Below are 23847 nucleotides of genomic sequence, written 5' to 3'. Positions count from 1 at the left end.
CAATAATTTGCATTTCAAGGATATACAGTTTAACAAAGGAGGTAATGATTTGAACTGTTTTGTAGCGCCACCCAGAGGCAGAAGTGTGAACTGGTTGCATTAATGGAAAAACCGATTTTTACCAAATGTTAGTTTAGTTTATTTTTTGTTCTTCATTTAAATTATTAACTGAAATTAACTTTAATTTAAAAAAAGTCTTTCAATATTTAAATTTCTTTTGTGTTTTTATTATTTAACTTTCTCTTACATTGTTATGTATTTTGTTTTGGTATGTCTTTTGTGATTCTTGTGTCATTTATGATGTTTTAATTTAAATGTTCTAATATAAAGAATTGTCTAACATTTGTTCTTAAATGTGCTAGGTAAGTAAATTTGATTTATTATTATTATTATTGTTGTTGTTTATTTATTTATAAAAAGAAAATATTTACTTTTTAAAATGTTTTATTCTATTATTGCTTCCAAAACATGTTCATTACTTTTCTTCTTTTCTTAAACAGAATTATTCTTAGATTATTAAATTTCAATCTGATATTTTTTTGCCTATTTGTTTTGAGGCCTCTTGTCACTTTAAATCCAAATTTAGCTGCTGCCACTGGCCACGCCCCCAACTCAACTCGCAACTGAAAATGGCTGCAAAGAAGAATTCATCAAGTAGCTTCTTACTGGTAAGTCAAAAACAAAACATTTCACCTTTCCAGCAGCCATTTTGAGCGCATAAGGCGATGAAACCAGTCGACCAAAAGCTGGCGCTTCGCTTTGGTTGCTAGGTAACGTTAGAACCCTTCCTGGGTTGCTAGGTAACGGTGCGGCGCTCCTTAATTTGAAACGCCTCATTTTCAGTCACCAAAAAACATTGACTTATTGCTCCTCCAAAAAACGGGATGGTTTGGTTTTTAGACGCAGTAGAAACCTAAATGGAAGTACAAACATTTTGAATAGAAGGTCCCGTTTAAAACTTCCTGTTTTCTTCTGGGTTTTTACCTTCTCCCTTCAGAAAGATTTACTTCCCGTTTCACGTTAAACCAGCGCTTCTCAATTCCAGTCCTCAGGCCCCCCTGTTCTGCATGTTTTAGATGTACCTCTATTCCAGAGCAGCTGATTCAAATGATTGCATGACCATCAAGTGCTGCAGAAGCCTGTTAATCACCCACACATTCAATCCAGGTGTGTGACAGAAGGGAAACACCTAAAACATGCAGGGGGGCGTGAGGACCGGAATTGAGAAACACTGCGTTAAACGAATCCATCTGCAGCTCACAGCTGTCATTATTCCCCTGCGTCTGCATAAAGGCTGTACGTCAGCCAACTTCCTGTCCGCCGCAGTGGAGGAAATCCAGAACAAAAAACACAACAAAACGGAGATTTCTTGGTAGTTTTTAAACAAAGTGAAGTTTATGAGCTGTTGTAAACGGAGTCAGTTTGGAACAAAGAGGTGGGTAAAATTTTTATATATATATATATATAATTCATTGGTCTCCATCATAAAAAAAGGACGAGAACATGGAGGAATTATCAAAAATAAACTAGCATCAATGGTCAGTTTTAACATTCCAGACAGGTTGGGTACATGTTTGAATGATTTAGTGAAGTTTACATAAAACAAACGGTAGAGCTTGGTTATAGTTAAAGTAAAAAGGAACAATCTCACTCTGCTGTTAAGAAATTTTTTATTTGTTTAGCAAATAAAACAGATTGTCTTCATTTAATAACTGCTTCTTATGCCTGCATGTGTTGGAAACGGCGTATTAAGGTCAAGGAAAGACACTTATAAATATCTGCCAAAAATCAAAATATTCTGAGTAATGTCAGAAATTTTCTAGAAAAATCCAGAAAATTTCTGAGTCAAAAATTGGAAGAAAATAAGTCAGAAATTTTGAGATTAATGTGAGATTTTTTTTTTTACTTATGAAATTCAGATAATTTCCAAAATCTTTTACATTTTCTGAAATTAATCTCAACATTTCGGAATTTTTTTTCTCACAAAGTTTTTATTTTTGGAGCTCAGAAACATCTTTGGTTTTGAATTATTTTTTTAATGCAGATATTTACTCATCTTTTTTCTTTGTAACACGCTTTAGCGTGAATTAATCGTACAATCTTTTTGAAAATTAAACATTTGCTAGTCATATCTTTATTTAAACATCAACCTAAAATATTTTACTTTTTAGATTTGTTCAAATAAAGCATTAATCTATTAAAAAAAGATTTAACTTATAAATAAGTCAACTTTTTTCTGTTATTTAGTGTGGGACATCTAGGCCTCTGTACAGAGGAGGCTTCATGATTCTCAACATCAGGAAGTTGGAAAGCAGTACCTACTGTTAATTACAACCAAAATAAACAGAAAAAATGTTTTGATTCTATATTTTTTCAATAAAGTTCAAACATTACTCTTTTTCTAAGATTTAAAAGAGACTGACTTCTTTCAATCTCGGGAAACAAACGCTTTACTCCCGTCATTGAACAGCAGGGGGCGCACCAGCACTAACAAATGAAATCTTTATTATTTCAGGCTGCAGTGGGCGGCTGGCGCCACCAGGGGGCAGCAAACAGGTTAAAATGATGAAACATGGTCTTAAATCTGTCACTCAACAACGTGTTAAAATAACAAGCACTTAAAAAAATAAATATTCACTTTCATTTTTGTGTTTGTTGTTTTCTGAACTTTTATTACATGTTACAAATATTTTCATGTATTGAATTCTTTTTTTTTCTTATTCAAATAACTTTATAATCTCCTAGAAAATTATTACAGACAAATTAGAATCTCCTTTTTAATAAATGTTTTTTTGTGACCAAGATTTTACATTTAAATTTGTCCATAGAAAAAAACACCAACCACATCATTCCAGTAATTATTTTTTTGAGAACATTTATTTAATTAAGTTTTTTCAATGAAAGAGTCACACATATCTTGTTATTGTTATTGTAAAAAAAAATAACAATTTTCAATCAGTTTGCGTTTTATTTCAAAGAGCAAACATGGAAAACTTTTTCTAAGTTTTGGGTCTAAAATAATTTTCACATCTCTTTCTTGCAAAATTTCTGGCTACTTAAAGTTTTGCTTTCTCGGTTTATTATTGAAAAGGTGAGCAAAATGTACAAAGCAAACTTTAATGATTGCAGTTTATTGTTTTAAAGTTACATGTTGACATTTTTGCCCACCTGACCAAAGACTTTAGACACTCATAAGGTGGATTAATATAAAACCTGCAGAAATAAAACTGAATTTAAACCAAAACCGATTCTTAAGGAGCAGTTATATTGATAAAATGATCGTCAAGGCATTTCTACTTTCCATTTTAGTTATTCCTGTTTTGTGTTTATGCTCTGCGTTTTCAGTTCATATCTTATGTAGGATTATTTGAATTATTGGCTGTGAATGATAAAGTTTATGGCGTTGTTTAATATTTAACACTTCTTGTGACGAGTCATTAAACTTTATGAGCCAAAGAGTCAAACCTGTTGCACCAAACCTGCTTATGGCCAGAAATCTGCAAAACCTTTGGAATAAAATATCTAAAAAATACCCGTGAGACAAAATACATTCATCATAAAGCTAAATTAAAGAATCAAAGTTATTTGTTAGTCATTATAGTCAAATTATTGGAATTTGTTTAATAGTCTAAACAAATTCCAGTGAAAACTTTGAAGGATTCAAAAGTAAAACAAAATCAACTTTTCAAACTGAATTTTGTCTAAAGGTTATGAGATAGACTAATAAAATTCTCAAACTCAGAAATTTTCAATTTTTTTCTAGAAAATTTCATGTTTTTATTTAGTCTTTTTATGGTTCTAACACACTGTCCTACATTTATATGCAGCACAAATAAACTAACAAAATAAAAAATACATTTATTGACTTTAAAAGTTTGACTTTTCTCTAAAGTCTAAAGCTTATGAGTGCAGACTTTTATTCTGAAGGCTGATGTAACCTAACCTCACATCTCAAACAAGCTTTTATTTTGAAGGCGTGGCCGGAAGCAGGCGTGTAAATGGCATTGAACAGCTCATGTAAAAACATGAGCTGTTCAATGCAGCTCCTGTTGTGTCAGGAACGGCTCTTGTTGTTGAACCAAGATTTCGTTTTTCTTTCTGAGCTTTGATGACTCGCCCCGTGGGAACACGTGACCTCCGTGGGTCGTTCCCACTTTAAGCAGATATTTGACTCTTGGTTCTGTTTTTAACTGGGAAGCGGTTCTCCAATAAACATGAGGACGGGTTAAGGACTCTGCGAACTTTCGGACCGTTTTAATCCTCAGGATGTGATTGTGAAATCAGCTGTCGGGTTTATTTGTGAACTTTTTTCTGATGACTGGATCTTTTCGGAGTCGGATCCCTGAAGAATGAACTCATTTCCTCTCGTCTCCCTGATTCTTCTGCTCCATTCAGGTGAGGAAAACGCGTCATTCAATGGCATTGCTCTTCTTGTTACCTTTACTCAGGTGCGTCTCCGTCGGTTCTCCGCAGCTGTCGCGTCCCTTCCGGCACCAGTCAACCTCAGGGTTGAGTCTCTGAACTTCCAGCACGTCCTGCACTGGGATCCGGGACCCGGCAGCCCTCCAGGGACGCAGTTCTGGATCTATCGGAGGTAATTCACCCAAATTTTACCATCATCATCATCATTCCTTTAATTCCTGGAAGTGTCTTTTTGAAGTGTCATTTCCTCCCCAACATGTGAAACTGGTTTGCTCCCATTTACTTTAGCAACAACAAATATGTCCAAAACATACCGGAGTACCGTTCTGTTTGGAAAACAAGAATGCAGAAAATATGGAAGACAATTAGAGCCACTGACTAAAAGAAATTCTGATTTTTGATCTCAGAAGATTAAAGTCAAAATTCTGAGGAAAAAAATTGTATTGTGTGAAGGGGAAAAAAAAAGTCAAATTCTATGAAAAGTCAGAATATTGAGAAAAAAGTCAGAATTATGTGTGGAAAAAAATCTGAACTCTGAGGAACAAAAGTCAAAATTCTGCAATAAAAGTTTGTATTCTACCAAACGTCAGAATACTGAGGGAAAAGTTCTGAATTCTGCAAAAAAGTCAGAATTTTACTTAAAAAGTTAAAATTCTGCAGAAAAAAAAGTCAGGATTCTTAGAATAAGGTAATTCAGTTTTCCAATCCTCTTCCGCAGGAGAAAAGCATTTCAGAATTTAAAAAACTAAAATTCTGTTTTATGGCTGAAACGATTAATCGGGATTAATCGTTTATTGAAATAACCGTCAACTTATTTAGTAATCGATTAATCGTTAAACAAAACAATCAGTTTAAAAAAAAGATATTTACTGAAAAATCCCAGCATGTTCAGAGTTTTAATTAGGCAAAAACTGCACAAAGATGCACACATTTTCCATTTAATATATAAAAAAGTCTTCCTGTATAAACATGTTTTAGCTTCACCAAGTTCAAATTTTAAAAAAGGAATGCTGTGTTATTGCATTTTAGGCAATAAAATGTTTATTATCTTTATTGAAAAAGAAACTGAATTGTTTGTTTATTTGTGTCTTTTAATGCATCTCTAATATTGTATGAAAATTTTGAAGAATTTGCCATTTCTTTATCCGATTAATCATCAGAATAATCGATTAATCAGTTACTAAAATACTCATTAGTTGCAACCCTGTTCTGTTTATGTAACTTAAACACAGTAGAGGTTCTGTCATGGTTTGTTGCTGCATCTATTCTTAGATATTGATCCGTTATTATGGAAAACCAGGAGATAATGTGAATAAATTGGATCCAGCCAACAGATTTCTAACTGACAGTTAAAATAGACAATCTTTGAGAAAATAATTATAAGTTTTCAAATTCCCCAGTTGGAAAACACTGGACTATGTTTAAAAATAAGATTTAATAAGAAGACTTCACTTTAAATTATTATGAATTCAGAATATTATAAAATATTTTAAAATTCACACCGGCTATATGTTGTAAAGTGATCTCAAGTTGTAGAAATGGAGAAAATGTGTTTATTAAAATCAGTTTTTGCAAAGTTCAGACCAGCGTTTTTCATTTTTATGGCTCTGTTAATTGAAATATTCCTTGGTTGGGTTTTGTAAAGTTGCATGGTCTGCCTTGGGGAGTTTATTTTGCAAAACTGCAGGAAATTACAGGATTTGTGTGTTTAATGATATTTTCCGACTCGTTGAAGTAAAACTGACCGCCACAGATGGAACTTTCTTTATTTGCTACAGGAAGCATCTCAGTGCTGACTTATTTCCTCTGAGAGCATCAACTAAAATACTGAGCAACATTTCGCCAACCAGCATCGTAGTTCCACAGAAACAGAACAAAACGTCAAATTAAAGCTTGTTTTTTCTGCTGTTTTTCTTCATTGTTCTAAACTCCCCTGGTGTTTCTGAGGGAGTTTCCACTGCTGTCTGCTGCTTTTTCAGAAAAGAAATAGATTTCCTCTTTCTGTGAGAAACCTTGCAGACGTCTCAGCTCCTGTGAAATGAAGAAGAACCAGCTCAGACACTTCAAGTCGCACCTTGTGCCAGAGTTGCCCACAAAATAAACCCCCTTTGGCTTTACTGACGCTGTTGTGGTTAAAATGAAAACAATAATAATAATGCTGCAGATCATTCCTGTAAGGAAACATTAAGCAGTTCATTTAAGGAAGTGGTTTGGGACTTTATATCCCTTCCTAAACGTAAAACCAGCTTCGCATTCCTTCGTTATTCCCAGCTGTGCCCAGCCTGTTGCCTAGCAACCCTGGCAGAGTTCCACCCAGCCGTCGCCTAGCAACCCAAGAAAGACCACCAACACGTTTGGTCAGCTGGTTTTACCTACCATATTTGCACTAATTCAATCTGGTCGTAATCTTTTGTAAGAAATGCTGTATATTAAATATTTTTACAAAAATAGGAAAATGTTATCCCATAAATTTTTAGATATTTATCTTAAAAACATCCGTACATTGAGAGAAAGTGGCACTGAAGTCATATTCCTAGTTTTTTGCACAAACGTGGCCAGTAAAGTTGATTCTGATAGTTTATGCAGCAGCTCTTAAAGCTTGAAGTTCTTCACAATCCATTAGCTGTTCCTTTAGCCGCAATATTAGCATCAAGCAGTTTGCTGCATGCGAAGGAAACCGTTACTGATTCAAGAGTACAATGATTCTGGGAACATGTGCTTCTCTTTTAGAGACTTAAAGGGAATGTATAATTCAACATTTACATTCTGCAGGCTTTCATACTTCCATTTATACTGCTTCTAAAAACAGCCCAAACATAAGAAACACTAAGACTTTTTCTGTCAATAAGCTCTTGGTTTATGGTGTCTGGAAAGTGAGCCGTTTCAAAACTCTTTGGAATGTAACATCACAAATCAGCAGGCACTGTCCGTTACCTAAAACCACAGTGAGGCCTAGCCCGTTACCTAGCAACCCAAGAGGAGCTCCAGCACGTTTGGTTAGATGGTTTTATTACCGCTGTACAATGGCTACTGGAAAAGAAAAGTGTTTTGTTGTTAACTCACCAACCAGAAACCACTTGCTGCATTCTTGTGGGTTGTGCAGGAGGCTCTACTTCTGCTTTTCAAAGATGTGTGGCAGTAATTGTGGATCTGTTTGCAGATATTTTCTAGTCCAAATGTAAACGCTGAGTTGGGGATCGTGGCCAACAGCGGCTTATTTGGGTTTTCAAGTGACAAGGTTCTCTAAAACAGCTAAAATCTTATTATCCAAGAACAATTTTGTGCGAAAAATTGTAATCAACATGTTTTGTATAGACCATAGACCTGTCCTAACCTTCTTAAAGGTTTATAAAATGATAAAACTGTTAAATCTGTGAAAATTTATTCTTATTTTGATAAAGTTTTCCTAATATTTTCACTTTTTTAATATACTTATAGCTATAAACGGCAGCATTTGGGAGTTGTTTACGTGCTGTTGAAAGTTGCTGATTCGAGCTTTTTCTGCCTTCAGTCCTTCACTTCTGTGGCACACTTTAAATAAAAATAACAAAGATTTTCAATTTGCATGTTGTGTTTGCATGTCCTTCCATCTCTGTTAATTGCACCCTGTCTCTGGTCTCTGTTTGTGTCCCTTTAGTTTTCCCTTCATGGTTTAAAAGTGCAGAAAGTTTAGCCAAACAAACATTTTCATGTCTAATCTGAACCCGATATCGTTGGGGATTAAGGACAACAACCACAGAAAAACACAAACAGCTAAAATTTGTGAATACCTGAATGCTGCCTATTTTAAAAGTTCAAATGAAGATGCAGCTAAATATTAGGTGTTGATTAATCTGTCAGTTTATTCTGACAATTAATCGGTTAAAAAATTGGCACATTCTGCAGATTTTTTTATTTTATTGTTAATCTACAGCTCATGTACCACAACTACTACAAATCCCAGAATGCTCTGCTGCATGTTGTCCATTTGGACCCAGAAGCCCCTCTTCTTCTGCTGGCATTCAGTCCTCTATTGCTTTGTGCGCAGCCTTTAAACACATGCAACAGCTGGGAATATGTTCCTATATTATTATTATTATTAGTGTAACATAACTTCAGGTGTCCCTTTAATTGGTTTACCATTTAATTTCCTTTAAAAACTCTAATTTTGAGTCAGTTTTCTGTCACTTGGCTGTTAGATCTGGTTTTAACCTCTGTTGCTTTAACTGATACGATCAGCACCACAAATCTGTTTACACCGCGTTTGAACACTGATCTTTATCAAGCACAGTAACGTTGAGACATTCAGTTTCCACGCGTTGTTTTAAATTAAACCTTCAGGACATTTTGTTCCTCTATTTTGAAGGGAATAAAGAAGTGAGATGTGAGCAGATGTTTTCTGCTTGATTTAAAGCTGTCGTATTTGAGTTTGTGGTTTGCAGTTCAAGTTGTCAGGTTTCCAGGACGACCACATCTGACGCATTTCTCTATATTTGGGTCATTTTTTTTAGAACATAAACAATATTCCCTAGTATTCTGCAGAATAAAATGGATGTTTTTGTGTGTATTTCTCTGTAGAAGTGCCGTGCGATAGGGAGCGCCATAACAATGGTAGAAAAATTAATTCTAGTAGTTGGCATCTTCTGTGTTTAACAGCTTTTTGTGTGCACCAAGGCTATTATAGTTAAATAAAACTAACAAAATAACAGAAATTGAAATAAAAGCTTCATCTGATAATTATGGGAAAAAAACTCTAAGTAACTAGTATTGTGTGTTTATGCAACTAAAACATACTGAAATTATAAATATAATGTCTTTTGTTTATGTGTTTATAAATTTAATTTTTAGTCTTTCAAACAGATTTTTTTCTCCACACAAGCAGTTTTCGCCAGCTGTCGGTAAATTACGGTACTCCATTCTCCACCTGCTAGTCTACAAAATGTCGGTGGCAAAAGTTGGGATAAACACCAGTTTCTGCAATAATTGAATACATATTTTTGAAAATGGTATCTTCTTTTGAGTATTCATTACCCAATACATTATCACAATAAAATACTTTGACCTTTTTGAATTCTGTATCTAAAAATTAACCAAAGCACAGAGAAAACTTAAACTATTACTTGTTGCAACGTGACGTCAAGCCCTCCAACTAAGCTAATATTTTAACTTTCAAGATCTTAAATGTATGAGATTTAAAAGAAAAAGGGACACAGTGCTTTGCTACAACTTATCAACTGTAGAGAACGAGATATTTTTCTACTTGTTGCTCGTTGTTACCTCGTCTCCCCAGGTCCGTTAATGTCGTGTGTAAAACAGTTCAACTTCACAATCAACCACAGTTTATTCAAACAATCAAATGCATAAAATCACACCAACAGCTCAACATGGTCATCAGATACCAAAGCCAGAAAGGAAACATCAATTACCTGAGGAAAAAAATGTAATATAGATGCGCCTTTGGAAAGACAGGAAAAACAGTTCCGCCCAGTGATCTGACCAGCTGTTTTAGCTCAATTACTTTTATATCAAGGTGTCTCTTTACTTTCTGATGCATTCTAACGTACCGTTTAGAGGTGAACTCGGCCTTTAATGACGTGTTGCTGTTTGCACGCCAGAGACCATGTGGGTGGTACCAAGGCCAAAGGATGAATCTGTCCACTGTCCATGCTATCCTCCTCCACACTTTCCCAGGGTATGAACAGTAGATGTTCATTTCATACAAAAACTTTTTGTTCAAAAAAAGTAGGACCAAAGTTTATCAGCTATCTGTGTTTTTTCATCCTTCCAAATTGCCTCAAACTGGCTCCTGAACCGCACAGAGCTCTCCTGACCGCTCCTCTGACCCAGGGCATCAAACAGCAGATTTTAATTGCAAAAATTAGCACACGTTTCATATTACATCTTCAAACTCGTACAAAGCAGACATGAGCAGCTTCATTACTAAAACATCTATTGCACTCAATATTTTCTGATTAGTTTTCTACTTCTTTGGTTGTAATGAACTAAGAAATTTTTTCAAAGGAATATATGACTTATTCTTTTTAAGAATGTGATCCAATATAAAAAAAATCTCTACAGCATAGACTAGTTTTAGTCAAGCTGTGATCATTATATCTGAGAAAACGATTCTACTGATGAAATTATATATTGATTAATTCATGAGTCTAAATCTAACCTAAATTGAAGCCTACTCAAAACAGTCATGATCAATCTAATATTTGAACATGCGCCAAAGTTAAACGTGATTAAAACTAGCATAATTAAACTAATATTTCCAGTACAATACGACAGAATAATAAGGCCCAAAGGCAGCACATTTCATAGGTCAGAGAAAAGTTTTAATAAAAAAAATAGTGAGTGACACTCAATACTTTAGCTAGGTGTCCCGAGCTAGCTAGCTGCTAGCATAGCTGCTAGTTATGCTACCTTGAATTTGTCAAGCCGTGGCAACGGCGTGGCATTGCGGAGAACAAAAATTCCTATGAGTGGTTTTGAGTTGTTTGTAAGAGTTTTTTCGGCCTTATTTTCCCCATTGCTGTTGCACTAGATGAATAATACGAAATTTCCGGGTTTCATTTTGTTAACGGAATTATTCTACTGCAACAGACTGCACCATTGTGCGCATGCGCGAAATTTCCGACCATAAACAATAACATGCCACGTACGTGTCTATAATAACTAATACAAGCTAGCAAACATTCTCTTAAAACATAGACAATCAAAACGTTACAACAAAATAAAACTAAGCTTTAATGATGTGACTACTGTCTGCATTCACGTCAGAAAGTAACCAATCGCGCCTGTTTCTGTGAGTTTTTCTGCCTCTGTGTTCTCCGCGACCTTTTAATCCGGCCACGTTTTCACTCAGAGCGCAGTGTGTCTGTGAACCTGCGGTTGCCTGGAGCCTCTCTGATGGAACATCTGACACATGGCGGTTGGTTTCTGACTCCCTCCGAGGCGTCCCTCACGCAGTGAGAGCTGTTTCCATCCCCGCAGCGCCTCGCTGGGCTGCTGCCACCGCAGAGAGCTGCTCTCTGAAAACGCCACCTGGATGGGGTTTCGGTTTCAGGTCGCCTCGCCCTCTCGGGCTTCGCGTCTAGCTGTACAATGTGATTCATTTTTACATGGAAATCGTGATGAATGTGGCAATTTAACGGTTTTTTGGTTCTTCTTCATCTCTAACTGATCACTAAAACTATCAATTTCTGCATTATTTTACTGATTACAGATGTCTTTAATACTGTCTTGCCCTGCAAGGAAATAAATGGAGCTGAGTGTTGGCCGTATTTTAATACAATATCTGTGTGACCATGGCGCAGAAAAGTATGTGTGCTCTATATGCAACGGAAAGGGGCGCTGCGCTAGAGGGGGCGCCATAACAATGGTAGAAAATAGCATTTTCTGAATTTAATAGTTTGTGCCAAGTTACCTAGAAATAACAAAAACTGAAATTGAGAAGACATTTTTGTTAACTGAAATAAGTAAAAACTGTAATTATTATTGTGATAATGATAAAAAGTGTTGATAAGAACTATACAATGTTTTGTTTTTAGGTAACTTTATGGTTGCAGGTGTGTGTCATTAGCCTGTCACGATAGCAAATTTTGCTGGAGGATAGATTGTCCCAGAAATTATTGCAACATAAATACTAATATTGTCGTTCTATGACAGTTATCAACTATAATAATCATAATAGTAAAGGGATATTAATTCAAGTACACACTTAAAGATGAAAAAACTTTAATTTCTAGATAATATTTAACAATGGAAATATTTTTAACATCCAAAACTGCACTTCAAAAATATTAATCACTCAGCTTAGACAGAGAAATCAGGCAAAATTGGCAGCTAGTGCAAACTAACTACTTCAAACGTGTTTTTCACAGTGTTTTTCAAAATGTTGGCTTTTCACTAGTAAAGGGAAGCATCTCTTTACATTTTGTTGTACAACTGGAAATTATGAAAATTATTTTAATTAATCATGCAGTTATTTGATTTATTGTTTAATCTAATAGGCCAAGGCTTCACAGCAATTATTCCCTCACAAATACAAATACTGCTCTTAAAAACATTGATTTGTAATGCACTTATTTCTTTAGTGATAGTTTTGGGTTTTTCTTAACATTGGAAGTTATTGAAATAACAATAAATTATTCTATTTATCATAATAAAGATGTATCTAGCTGTAACTGGAATTGGAAATAAAAATCAAATATGATTTAGCTGCTGGTTTAGACTTTGGAGTAGAATCAGTTCCCTAAACTTCACCCTGTTTTCAACTCGAACTGTAAATCATCACATGAGGATCTTATTTTAAACATGTGACCCAAATTCTCCCCCTCAGATAAAAAACATTTATTAAAGTGTTTGAAAACAGCACAGGAACCACAAAGATCCAAATATTGCATAAAACTACTGAAATCCATATTTCAAAATAAAGTCCAAATAAAATGCTAATTTTATGATCACCATAAACTGTGATTATACAAAGCAAAGATTTAAAAGTTTCAAAGGAGAAAAACTGGTTGGTGCTCTTACTGGACTGTGGATTTTAATGTCACAGGAATGTAAGGCCTTAAAATTAAGCAATAAAATGTTAAAGTCAATCCTAAACCAACAGGAAGCCAGAACCAGATTCTTTTAGGTCCTCGGTTGGTGTGTAGGTGATGCAGAGATGATTTATCTAACCCAACATGCAATGAATTACAAGAATCCAACCGAGAGTTAACGGCATGAATCAATTTTTCAAGATCTTTGGTTGGAAGATATGACGTCATCCTGGTAATTTCTCTTAATTGGAAAAAAAAAAAACTGGATTTCACAGCAATCTGTCTTATTTAAAATAACTGGAAAAAAAGTCTGTCTCATTTAAAATGAAACTTTTTCCTGACAGCAAAGGCTCAATATTGTCATTTCCTTTCCTTCCTAGTTTTAATATAATTTAGACAGTTCAAGAGTGATTATCTTGCTCAATTGGCAAATAGATCAGGATATTATCAGCAAAATAGTGGATCAGAATATCCACTACTTTTAGTGCTGCATCCTAAGAGTATTGAGGTTTATGAAGCAGTGGACTGAGAACAGAGCCTTGAGGGATACCACAAGTGAGAAAAGCCATAGAAGAACCCAAATTAAAAAGCTGTTCCTTGGATACCTGGCCAAGTCGGGTCAGTAAAGTCCTGTGGTCCAAGGTGTCACAGGTAGCTGAAACGCCTGAAAGCACTAAAATGTGCAACCGAGTCCTGGTTTTAAGTTAATTCACGTTGTTAAATAATCGCACCAGGCTGAAACAAGAGCAGGTCAAAAGCAAAAGCAAAATCCCTCGACCTGTTGAGCTGTTTCTTTTGTTGTGCCAACATGAAATTAACAGTTTCTGTTTTCTTTGTCATGAACCCCAAGTCTCGTAAAGCTGAAGAAGCTTTCTCAAGAACCAGTAAATTCAACATCCTTCAAGCTGAAACTGAAACCCTACAACGAGCACCACGTGGCTGTCGAGGCGTCCTACAACAACACAAAGTCTCCTCTCTCTAAAATCAGATTTTACCCCATCCTGGACAGTAAGTCAACATCTAGATATGAACTCTGAGCCTCAAAATGCTAAAATATGTAAAATATGTAAGGATAGCTCAGGTTGTTGGTCGCCCAAATTTCTTTCTCTACTGATCAGTGAAGACTGAACCACAGGGAACGGTTTCCGTTTGACTTTTATGTTTTAATAGATGAGAAAAGTCTTCACACACAAATGTTTAATGAAGCAGAGCTGATGGAAAAAAAGGAGTAAATAGCTGTTAATTTTAGTTGAAAGTTGAATTTGTTTTACTTTAAAAGGTCAAAAAATGTCCATATTCAAAAGCTGGGGATTTTTGAAACTCAGACATTTCCAAGTTTAAAAAACAAGAAATCTGTCATTAATCTCTGAGTTTCTTTTAGCCAATATTTTACTTTACTTTTTTTTTTCTAGAAAATGTGAGTTTTTTCCAGCAACATTTCAACTTTTCAATCTCATTAATTTCATTTTTTTCTGAAAATGTTTGACTTTACAAACTCAGACATTTCAGTTTTTTTCTAGAAAAGTTTGGCGAGGGTTGCAGGAATTTTTCTTTTGTAAGTCAGAAATTTTTTTTTCCAAGAATATTTCTTAGATTAATCTCTAGTTCTGAGTTTTGTCTAGCCAATTTTCAACTTCACAAATCCAGAAGTTTCCAAGTTTTTATTCTAGAAAATCTTAGTTTTTTCCTGCAATGTCTCAACGTTTTAGACGCATAAACTTCAGTTTTAAAGTTTTAAATAATCTCAAAATTTCAGAATCCATTCTAGCAAATTTTCAACCTTAGGATCTCAGAAATTAAAAAAAAAAATTCTATAAAAGTTCCGCATTTTTTTCTAGAAATGTTTCAGCTTTTTAACTCTGAACTTTCAGATTTTTTTTTTTTGATTTTTTTTTTTTTTAAAGAAAATTGCTGAGATTAATCTAAAAATTTCAGATTTTTTTTTTTTTTTTTGGCAGAAGTTTTCTCCTCCTTTTGTTCTGTCTACAGTGACTCTCATAGAGAGTTGTATAAAAAGTAACTTTTATTTTATTCTTGTGTGAAAAGCTGTGATTGGTCCTCCGCTGCTCTCGGTGGCCGGATGTGGAACGTGCATCCAGGGGAACATTTCGATGCCGGATTTAGATCCATACACAGAGGCTAAAGAAATACACTATGATTTCAGCTTCACAGTGTGGTGGAGAAAAGAAAATGGTGGAGATATTCAGGTAAAATACATATCTTTCATCAAATTTCTATTATATACAGCAAAGATTTCCTTCTGATTTCCTCCTGTTCTACTTTCTCCTTTGCTCAGGATATTCTGTTGTTCTGAAGCTTTACTTTACAGCTAAAACTCCATTCAAAGATTAGTTAAAAATACTTTCCAACATTCTAAACTGCATATTTTATCTTTGTAGGAAAGGAGGATGCTGTTCATGTTTTTTTTACCTGATTCACCTCAAAGTTGCATCAGAATCTGGTCTCCGTCACTCATAAACTGTAGCAATACCTAGAAAAAGAAACTATATTTCAGTTTCTGATGGCTGTTGTCTCATCCTGTTGGTTTCCAAACTGAAACTGAAAGATGCTTCAGATGATCCAGAAAACTTTTCTATTAGCTACAATATTATCATCTAGCTTTTTGCTGTATGTGAAGACATTTTGATATAAAGTGGAGGAAACCATTTTGAACACAATCACCTTTAGAGATTTGATGGAGACGTATAATTCAAATGCATCACATTTTTCACAGTTTTTGAACTTCCAGTTGGGTTTCTATTGCTTCTGAAAACAGCCCAAGCACTTGATAAAAAAAAAAAAACACCCAGCTGGTTTTTGGCAACAAGTTGATGTTTTTGGTGACCCATTTTAAAAATCTTTGGAATGTACCGTAACAAATCAGCAGGCACTGCCCGTCACCTAGCAACCCCAGTAGAGTTCCGCCCGTTACCTAGCAACCCCACCATAGTTCCGTCAGTCACCTAGCAACCCCACCATTGTTCCGTCAGTCACCTAGCAACCCCACCATAGTTCCGTCAGTCACCTAGCAACCCCACCATAGTTCCGTCAGTTACCTAGCAACCCCACCATAGTTCCGTCAGTCACCTAGCAACCCCACCATAGTTCCGTCAGTCACCTAGCAACCCCACCATAGTTCCGTCAGTCACCTAGCAACCCCACCATAGTTCCGTCAGTCACCTAGCAACCCCACCATAGTTCCGTCAGTCACCTAGCAACCCCACCATAGTTCCGTCAGTCACCTAGCAACCCCACCATAGTTCCAGTTACCTAGCAACCCCACCATAGTTCCGTCAGTCACCTAGCAACCCCACCATAGTTCCGTCAGTCACCTAGCAACCCCACCATAGTTCCGTCAGTCATCTAGCAACCCCACCATAGTTCCGTCAGTCATCTAGCAACCCCACCATAGTTCCGTCAGTTACCTAGCAACCCAAGCTGAGTTATGCCCATCATCTAGCAATCCAGCCTGAGTTCCAGCACGTTTGGTCAGCTGGTTTTACTGTGGTAATAGCTGTATGATGGCTGCTGTGATCAATAAAGTACTGCTGGATTTGAATTGAAGTGAATCTGTTTGTTGCCATATTTACATGTGAGTGTAAACGTTGAGTTGGGGGGTCTGGCCAGCAGCAGCTTATTTAGATCTAAAATGACAGGAAGCCCGAAAACAGCTCATTCTGACAGAAGCTCAAACTAGGCAGAACCAACCAGAATCAAATCTCACTTCCTAAGAAGGATTTTGTGTAAAAAAAAAAGACAATTAATAAAATGTTTGGTGCTGTGCATAGCTCCATCCTCACCTGTTCAAGGAAGCATGCAGTTCGTCTTTTAAATGGTTGATGTATTGTGCTGATGGTTTGACTCCACAGAGATGAACGCTATTCAGCTTGACCAAAGTACGGTGAAGATGTGGTTTGTAGTCCAGCAGACCTTTAAAGATCATGCAGTATTTTGCTTTTACCTAGTTCTCATATGACGTCACACTCCAGTGAACTTTGTAGCTGACAGCCACCTTGGTAGGCAGTTGCTATGGGGTTGCTATGACAACAATAAACAAGCTACAAGCTTAGAACTAGCTCTCGCCTTGTTTCTAAAAATATAAGTACATTGCAACTTTTTTAGCCCTCTACTCACCTCTGTATAATACTACGATAAATATCAGTGACATTTACTGTACCAGGAAAGTTAGCTTAGCTAATGTAGCTTTTATCTGCTAGCTAAGACGGACATGTTGCTTATGGGTTTGTTCCCAGTCGTCAGAACTTTATTATTCACCTAAAGAGTTTGTACGTCCTTTCCAATTCCATTTAAACACTGATTGTATGCATCCATGGATTTCAGACCGTGAAGCTCCTCCATGTGGTGATCATTAAATCGTGAACTATTTTATAGAGGGAGATCGGAGGCAGCTCGTCCACATCGTCTCACGTTTCAGTCTTTATCAGCTATTTGGCAGGTATATATTCCTCTCACACATTGGTCAACAGCATCCACATATTTTCTTCTTGTTGGCCACTTGAGTCCACTTGAGTCCACTACGCTTTGCACTGCACTTGCCTACCAAGATGGCGCCGTTCAGATTTGTGGGAACTATGTATCGAATTAATTGGAATCCAATCGCTCCACATTATTTGAACTGTCTGGGCTAAAAATGAGGCTTGCAGAACAGGAAACATGAGTCACTCCCAAACCTTTCGGTCAAGTCTGGACGGATCTCTTCAGCTGCTCTGATTCATAATTATGTTTGAAGAAAACATGACTCAGCTGCGATGAACACAGAAAAGCATGTGGAATTATGTCTCAATTATTTTCAGGAGCTGGAAACTCAAAGTAGGAGCTTTTACCTCAGCAACCTGGAGAAAGATATGGAGTACTGCATACGGGTGCTTCCCAAGAGCCGATCGAACAAAAACACGCAGCCGACCGGGTGGAAATGCACCTTCACCAGCATTCCACCACCAGATTACGGTGAGCTGGACCGCCACAACTGATTCTATTCAATAAAGTACAATACACTGCAAAAACACTAAAACTTATCCACTAATTTTGGTTTAGTTTCTTCTGCAAGCATCTGAGTACACCTTAAATAAGACAACACTGACTAACAAGAAACTTTTCAGCAAAATATACGAGCTTGTTTTAAGTCAATAATTTCTTAATAATCATAAAAAATTACTACTTCCACTTGCAGATTAGTATTAAGTCATTTTTTCTGTTTATAAGTGAAAAAATCTGCCAATGGAAAAAGCACTTTTTCATCAATATTAAGGAATTATTGATTTAAAACAAGCTGATATATTTTGCTGAAAAGTTACTCGTAAGTTAGTTTTGTTCTTTTTAAGGCCTACAAATATATTTGAAGTAAAAACTAGAACAATAAATGTTGTGGTTTTACAGTGATAATGCTGTAATAATACTGTAAAATAGAAACAGTTCTTCAACATACACTGCAAAACCACAAAAAAAGTATTTTTGGTTTAATTTCTACTGCAAATATTTTTAATACACTTGAAATATGACAAAACTAACTTAGAATTCACTTTTCAGCAAAATATAGGAGCTTATTTTGAGTAAATAATTATTGAATGTGGATGAAAAAGTTCTGGTTCCGTTGGCAAATTATTTAATTTATAACATGGTAAAGTTTTGTTTTAAGAGAAATAATCTGCCAAAGGAACTTACAAACTTTCATCAATATAAAGCAATTATTGATTATCTTGCTATATCCTGCTGAAAATTTACTTATAATTTAGTTTTGTTTTATTTCAAGAATTTGCAGATATTTGAACTAGAAACTAGAAAAGTGTGTGATAAGTTTTTATATATTTGCTGTGTAAATTCAGGCCCTCTGAGATTAAAAGTAAACATTTAATTAACATTAAATGCCAGTGTGATGTCAGAAGGCAGATCCAGCATTTCCAGTCTGACTGAATTCCTCGTCATTCCGTGATTGTTTTCAGGATTACTGGTTTTAGTCGTCGTCACAACTGTTTTGATTATTTCCCTGATTGGCCTGATGATGGGAATCTACTGCCTCTACTACACCGGATTCCTGTGCAAGCTAAAGGAAATGCCGGCAGACCTCTTGGTGAGATGATGATTCATCCGTCAATATTCTGGGTCATCCTTATTCCTACACTGCAAAAACACAAAACCGTAACTTTTCTCATTACCTGGTTTTAATACCTCCACTGGGAGCTACTGCATGACATTTACACATTAGGGCCACTGGAAACAGAAAAAACGTTTCCGCCCAAAAACTCTTACATTACATTTCTGGGTCTCAAAAGTGGAGCATTTTTTGACTTTTGAAAAAATGTTCTGGGTTTCAAATGTCACACATTATCAACTTTTGAAACACAGAAATAAAAATAAAAAATTCAAGAAGACTTCTGAGATTGATGTGAGTTTTTTTTCTAGCAAATTTTCACACTTTTCAAAAGTTTTAGCAAATTTTTGAGTTTTCAGACTCAGAAGTCTCTTTTTTTCTATAACACTTCTGAGATTAATCTCAAAGTTTCTGAGTTTCTTCTAGCACGGCGGTTTTCAAAGTGTGAGGCGCGCCTCCCCTGGGGGGCGCCAGAGCACTTTAGGGGAGGCGCGGTGCGAGGGAAAAAATAAACCGGAAAAGCTATCTGCTTGCTGTCTACTGATGTGAGAGAAACGTCTTTTACGCACACGATCAACTCTGTGGATTTAGGAAAAAGTTGGTACTGTGGGGTGCGCGTGTGGAGTGGGGATCAGTGGAAATGTTTCCCCCCTTAGAGGATGTTTTGGCCAGTGACGTCAGTAACGTTACTGACGTCGGACCACTTTTTTCAGTAACGAGTAATCTAACGCGTTGCTATTTCAAATCCAGTAGTCAGACTACAGTTACTTATCAAAATCATTTTTGCGTTACTATCTTCTTTTGTTATTTAATCGTATTTCCTCTACTCGTCTTGTCAAGTGACCGACGTCTCTATGCGACAGAAATGTAAACAATGGAGGGAGATGCGCATTTTGTTGGAGGAAAAACTGGAACTATTTTGAGTTTCTGTCGCCAAGTCCGATTATTATAAGCGGCTTTGGGCTTCTTTTTTTTTTTAAGTCGTTTGAAAATTTAACGAGTTGCTGGTTGCGCCTTTTTGGGCTCGTTTTTGAACGTGAAGTTGCTCATTTGGGCTTGGAAATAAGCAGACTCATAATAAATCCCAGAATTTGTCCGTCATTAAGGTAGTTTTAGTCAGTCTCTCCCTGTCCATCATTTCCCGGATGATCCGTCCCGCTGTGTCTTTGTTGATGTCAAGTTAATATATTACCTCTGAATGACGTCGAGTTTCGCGTTGCGCTCCAGAAAACTGCAAATATCGAGACTAATATGAACAGCGCAATAAACATGAAAACAGCCACGAATAAACGTGTCCGTAGTTGGCAATAGTTATAATGGCAACTTAACATCATTATAATTATTAATATTAAGATAAGTGTCACAAATCTGTGCAGCCATCTGAGCTGTGGAGCTGCAGGAGGAGCTCTGTGCTGTGACACCAAATGCAGGGCCGTAACGCAGAATCTGGAGGCTGGGGGGAGGGGGGCTTTAAAATCCTTCTTAGAGTTTTCCAGACAACAGTGGACCACACAAATTACTCACGTTTTTTATTTTTTGTACAATCTCCTCTTCAGTTCAACCTTATCAGTGGAGACACATTGTTGATGTTACCATTATAAAATAGCTTACAATTAAGTATTAGCAAAGATCAATGTGATTTTCACAGGAGGTGGAGCGTTGTTGTTAGCAGCTGCTGAAAGTAACTAAACAGTTACTTTTAATGTAACTTAGTTACTTTCCAAGTCAGTAGTCAGTAATATAACTAAGTTACTTTTTCAAGGAGTAATCAGTAGTCCGATTAAAGTTACTTTTTCAAAGTAACCATGCCATCACTGGTTTTGGCCAGAGCGGGGCTGAAGGTGGAGTTTTTACAACCCCCCCCACCCACCACCTTCGGGGGGGGGGGCGCAGCAGGCATTGTGCTCCTTGGAGGGGGCCTCACCCTTTCATACTTTGAAAACCCCTGTTCTAGCACATTTTACACTTTTCAAACTCAGAATGTTCAAAGTTTCCTATATAAATTTCCGAGCTTGTTCTCAAAACTAATCCTTCATTGCTTCATTGCTTAGCAATTTCTTTTTACTTTTTAGACTTTTTTTTTTAGACAATTTCTAAGAATAATCTAAAAATTTATTTTTTTCCTAGCAAATTTTACACTTTTCAAACCCAGAAATTTCCAAATTTTCTAAAGAAATTTCTGAGATTGTTCTCAAAATTTTATCACTTTTTCTTTTTCTAGAAAATTTCTGAGTTTTCTCAAAATTTATGAGTTTTTTTGGTGGAAATTTATTCCTTTTTTTCCATCTATTTTGGCACTAATTTGCCACCATACTCCTGGCCCTTGCAGCTCTCTAACCACAGTTTGTTTCCAGTTACAGTTCCTGTTTTTGCCTTCTCATTTCCTCTTCCTCAGGTCGTTTTGAGGCAAAGCTACGTCCTAACCCTGAGCACCACGGACGTCAACCGGGTTGCCATCATCCCCCAAACGGTAAAAACCAGAAACCGCCCGGCGACGTCTCCGTCTCCCGCCGGGGACGCCAGCTCTGAGGACGAAGACGGCAATGAAGAGGCTGCAGTGAAGCTGTACATGGACAGAAACGCAGAACTTTCTACAGGCGGCGGTTCTGCTGACAGCAGTGGGAACATCGACGTGATGAAGGGCGACTTCATGGAGGTGGAGTCCAACCAGTATGAGGGCAAAGCAGAAACTGTTTTTATTCATGATAAAGATCAATCTGGACAGGAGGACTCCATGACTCAGCAGGAGGAAATCAAAATGGAGACTCTGGAGTTCTCTGGAGACATCAACCTGTTCTCCGTCACCCTCGCCTCGATGGCTGCTTGTGAGGAAGACGAGGTAGAGGAGGATCAGGACTCTGGAAGCTCTTCCATGGACTTCCTGAGGACTTACACCCTGAAACCTCTGAGGCAGACGGACTCAGAAAGTGAACGGGACGATGGGATGCGTCCGTCAGAGTCGGGACAAGATGGCAGCTGCACAGAGTGCTGGGTGGATGAGGAGGAAGAGGAAGAGGAGGAGGAGGAAGAGGAAGAGTTCTCTGGATATCTGACGAATAAATGAAATGTTTTCTCAAACTGGAGGATTGTACGTTAAAACAACAGGTCCATTTCTGATTCTACGACTCGGTGTGAACCGGCAGATAGAATAATCACCCACACTGCAAAAACACAAATTATTAAAAAGTATTTTTATTTAGTTTCTATCTTAATACACTTGAAATAATATAACATTCACTTAGAAGTAACTCTCCAGCAATAGGAGCTTTTTTTAGGTCAATAATTCATTAATAATGATGAAAAGGTACTGGTTCCACTGGCAGAATATTTCACTTATTTCACAATCAACTGGCACTGTACTGCTACCTAGCAACCCTCGACAAGTCCAGCTTGTCGCCTAGCAACCCAGTTGTATTTCTGGCAGATAATTTCACTTATAACAAGACGTTTATCCCTTGTTATAAGTGAAATAATCTGCCAATGGAACTAGTACTTTTTATCAATATTAAGGAATCATTATTATAAAACATGCTCCTATATTTTGCTGAAAAGTTACTAAGTTAGTTTTGTCTTATTTTAAGTATACTAAGATGTTTCCACTATAAACTACACATAAATACTTGGTAATATTTTGTGTTTTTGCAGTGTGAATGATTATTCCATTTTTTGGTTCTCATCCAGAATTGTAGAATCAGAAATGGACCTGTTGTTGTTCTTCAGCAGGTCCATGCAGGTTGCTCTGGAGCCACACAGAAGTCTGACTTTTGTTGCATTTCATATTTAATTAGTAGTTTGAATGACGAAAAAAATTATTTTCATTAATTTGATAATCAAAACCTGCTATGTGAATGTAACCTTTAAATTTCTCAATTTTTCTCCAGAACTACTTCAGTAAGAAGACATTTACTACAGGGAACACACTGACTATTGTTAATTACTCCGGATAACCCTGTCCCAATAATGTAGCTGTGACATCGTCTCCAGTTTTTCTACTGTAATCACCTCTAATCGTAAAGCTCTCTGCACATTCCCACTGTCTGCAGTCAGTTTGTCAGATCTGTTCAGTTATTTAATCCAACCCTAACGGTATCGGTGCTCAAAGTTTTTATCGTCTACATTTTTGGTTTTCCTACAGCAGCATTTCATTGTTCATTTTTCAGTTCCAGTTGGTTTATGCTGGGTCAAAATGAAACCAGACCAGAGCCTCAGAATGAAGGCAAATGTTTACCTATTTCACCTGTTTTAAAGGTGAAAACAACAAAATAAAAATTTGTTAAAAGTTTTCACTGCACCTCCTGTGTGATCTTTTTGTTTTCTGATATTTTTTTTATTTATTTAAAAAAAGCGATCTTTCTGAATCTGGACAAAGGTTTTATTATGTTTCACAATGAGGTAGACTTTCACTCTTGGATGACAACATCACAGTGGACTGTTATCCATTCACCAGAAACTAAACCAAAAGGAAAAGTGTTCTGGGATTAGATCATTTTCTGACAAGTGTTACTTATGACCTACCATATAAAATCTAAACATTTTAAACTGCAAAAACAAAATATAACTTGGTATTTTTGGTCTAATTTCTAGTACTTTTGAAATAAGAATTAATTTATAAGTGACTTTTCCACAAGATATAGGAGCTTGTTTTAAATTAGTAATCCCTTAATACTGATGATAAAATATTAGTTCCACTGGCGGATTATTTCTAATGACATGGAAAAAATATTGTATTATATGAAACTATCTGCCAGTTACGGAAGAGGATTAGGGCCATTGAAAAAAAAATTTAAA

At 36.4% G+C, this 23847-nt stretch overlaps 1 protein-coding gene across 3 annotated transcripts; it reads left to right on the top strand.

Moving 5' to 3' along the window:
* The first annotated feature begins 602 nt into the window (after positions 1-602).
* On the top strand, positions 603-23341 carry LOC122839753 (interferon alpha/beta receptor 2-like). Of its 3 annotated transcripts, none has more exons than XM_044131680.1 (7): positions 603-668; positions 4449-4594; positions 13801-13958; positions 14997-15157; positions 17765-17918; positions 18911-19038; positions 21455-23341. In XM_044131680.1, the coding sequence occupies exons 1-7, from the start codon at positions 630-632 to the stop codon at positions 22121-22123; spliced, it is 1455 nt and encodes a 484-aa protein (XP_043987615.1). In that variant the 5' UTR covers positions 603-629; the 3' UTR covers positions 22124-23341. The 3 variants fall into 3 exon arrangements, with proteins under 3 accessions (XP_043987615.1, XP_043987617.1, XP_043987616.1); XM_044131681.1 differs by lacking the exon at positions 603-668 and adding an exon at positions 3869-4395 and having other exon boundaries at positions 4474-4594; XM_044131682.1 differs by lacking the exons at positions 603-668; positions 4449-4594 and adding an exon at positions 1230-1435.
* Positions 23342-23847: the final 506 nt, after the last annotated feature.

Source organism: Gambusia affinis, linkage group LG11 (assembly GCF_019740435.1).
Source record: "Gambusia affinis linkage group LG11, SWU_Gaff_1.0, whole genome shotgun sequence".
NCBI lineage: Eukaryota > Metazoa > Chordata > Actinopteri > Cyprinodontiformes > Poeciliidae > Gambusia > Gambusia affinis.
The sequence above is the reverse complement of the archived record's forward strand: the minus strand, read 5'-3'. Positions and strand labels throughout refer to the sequence as shown.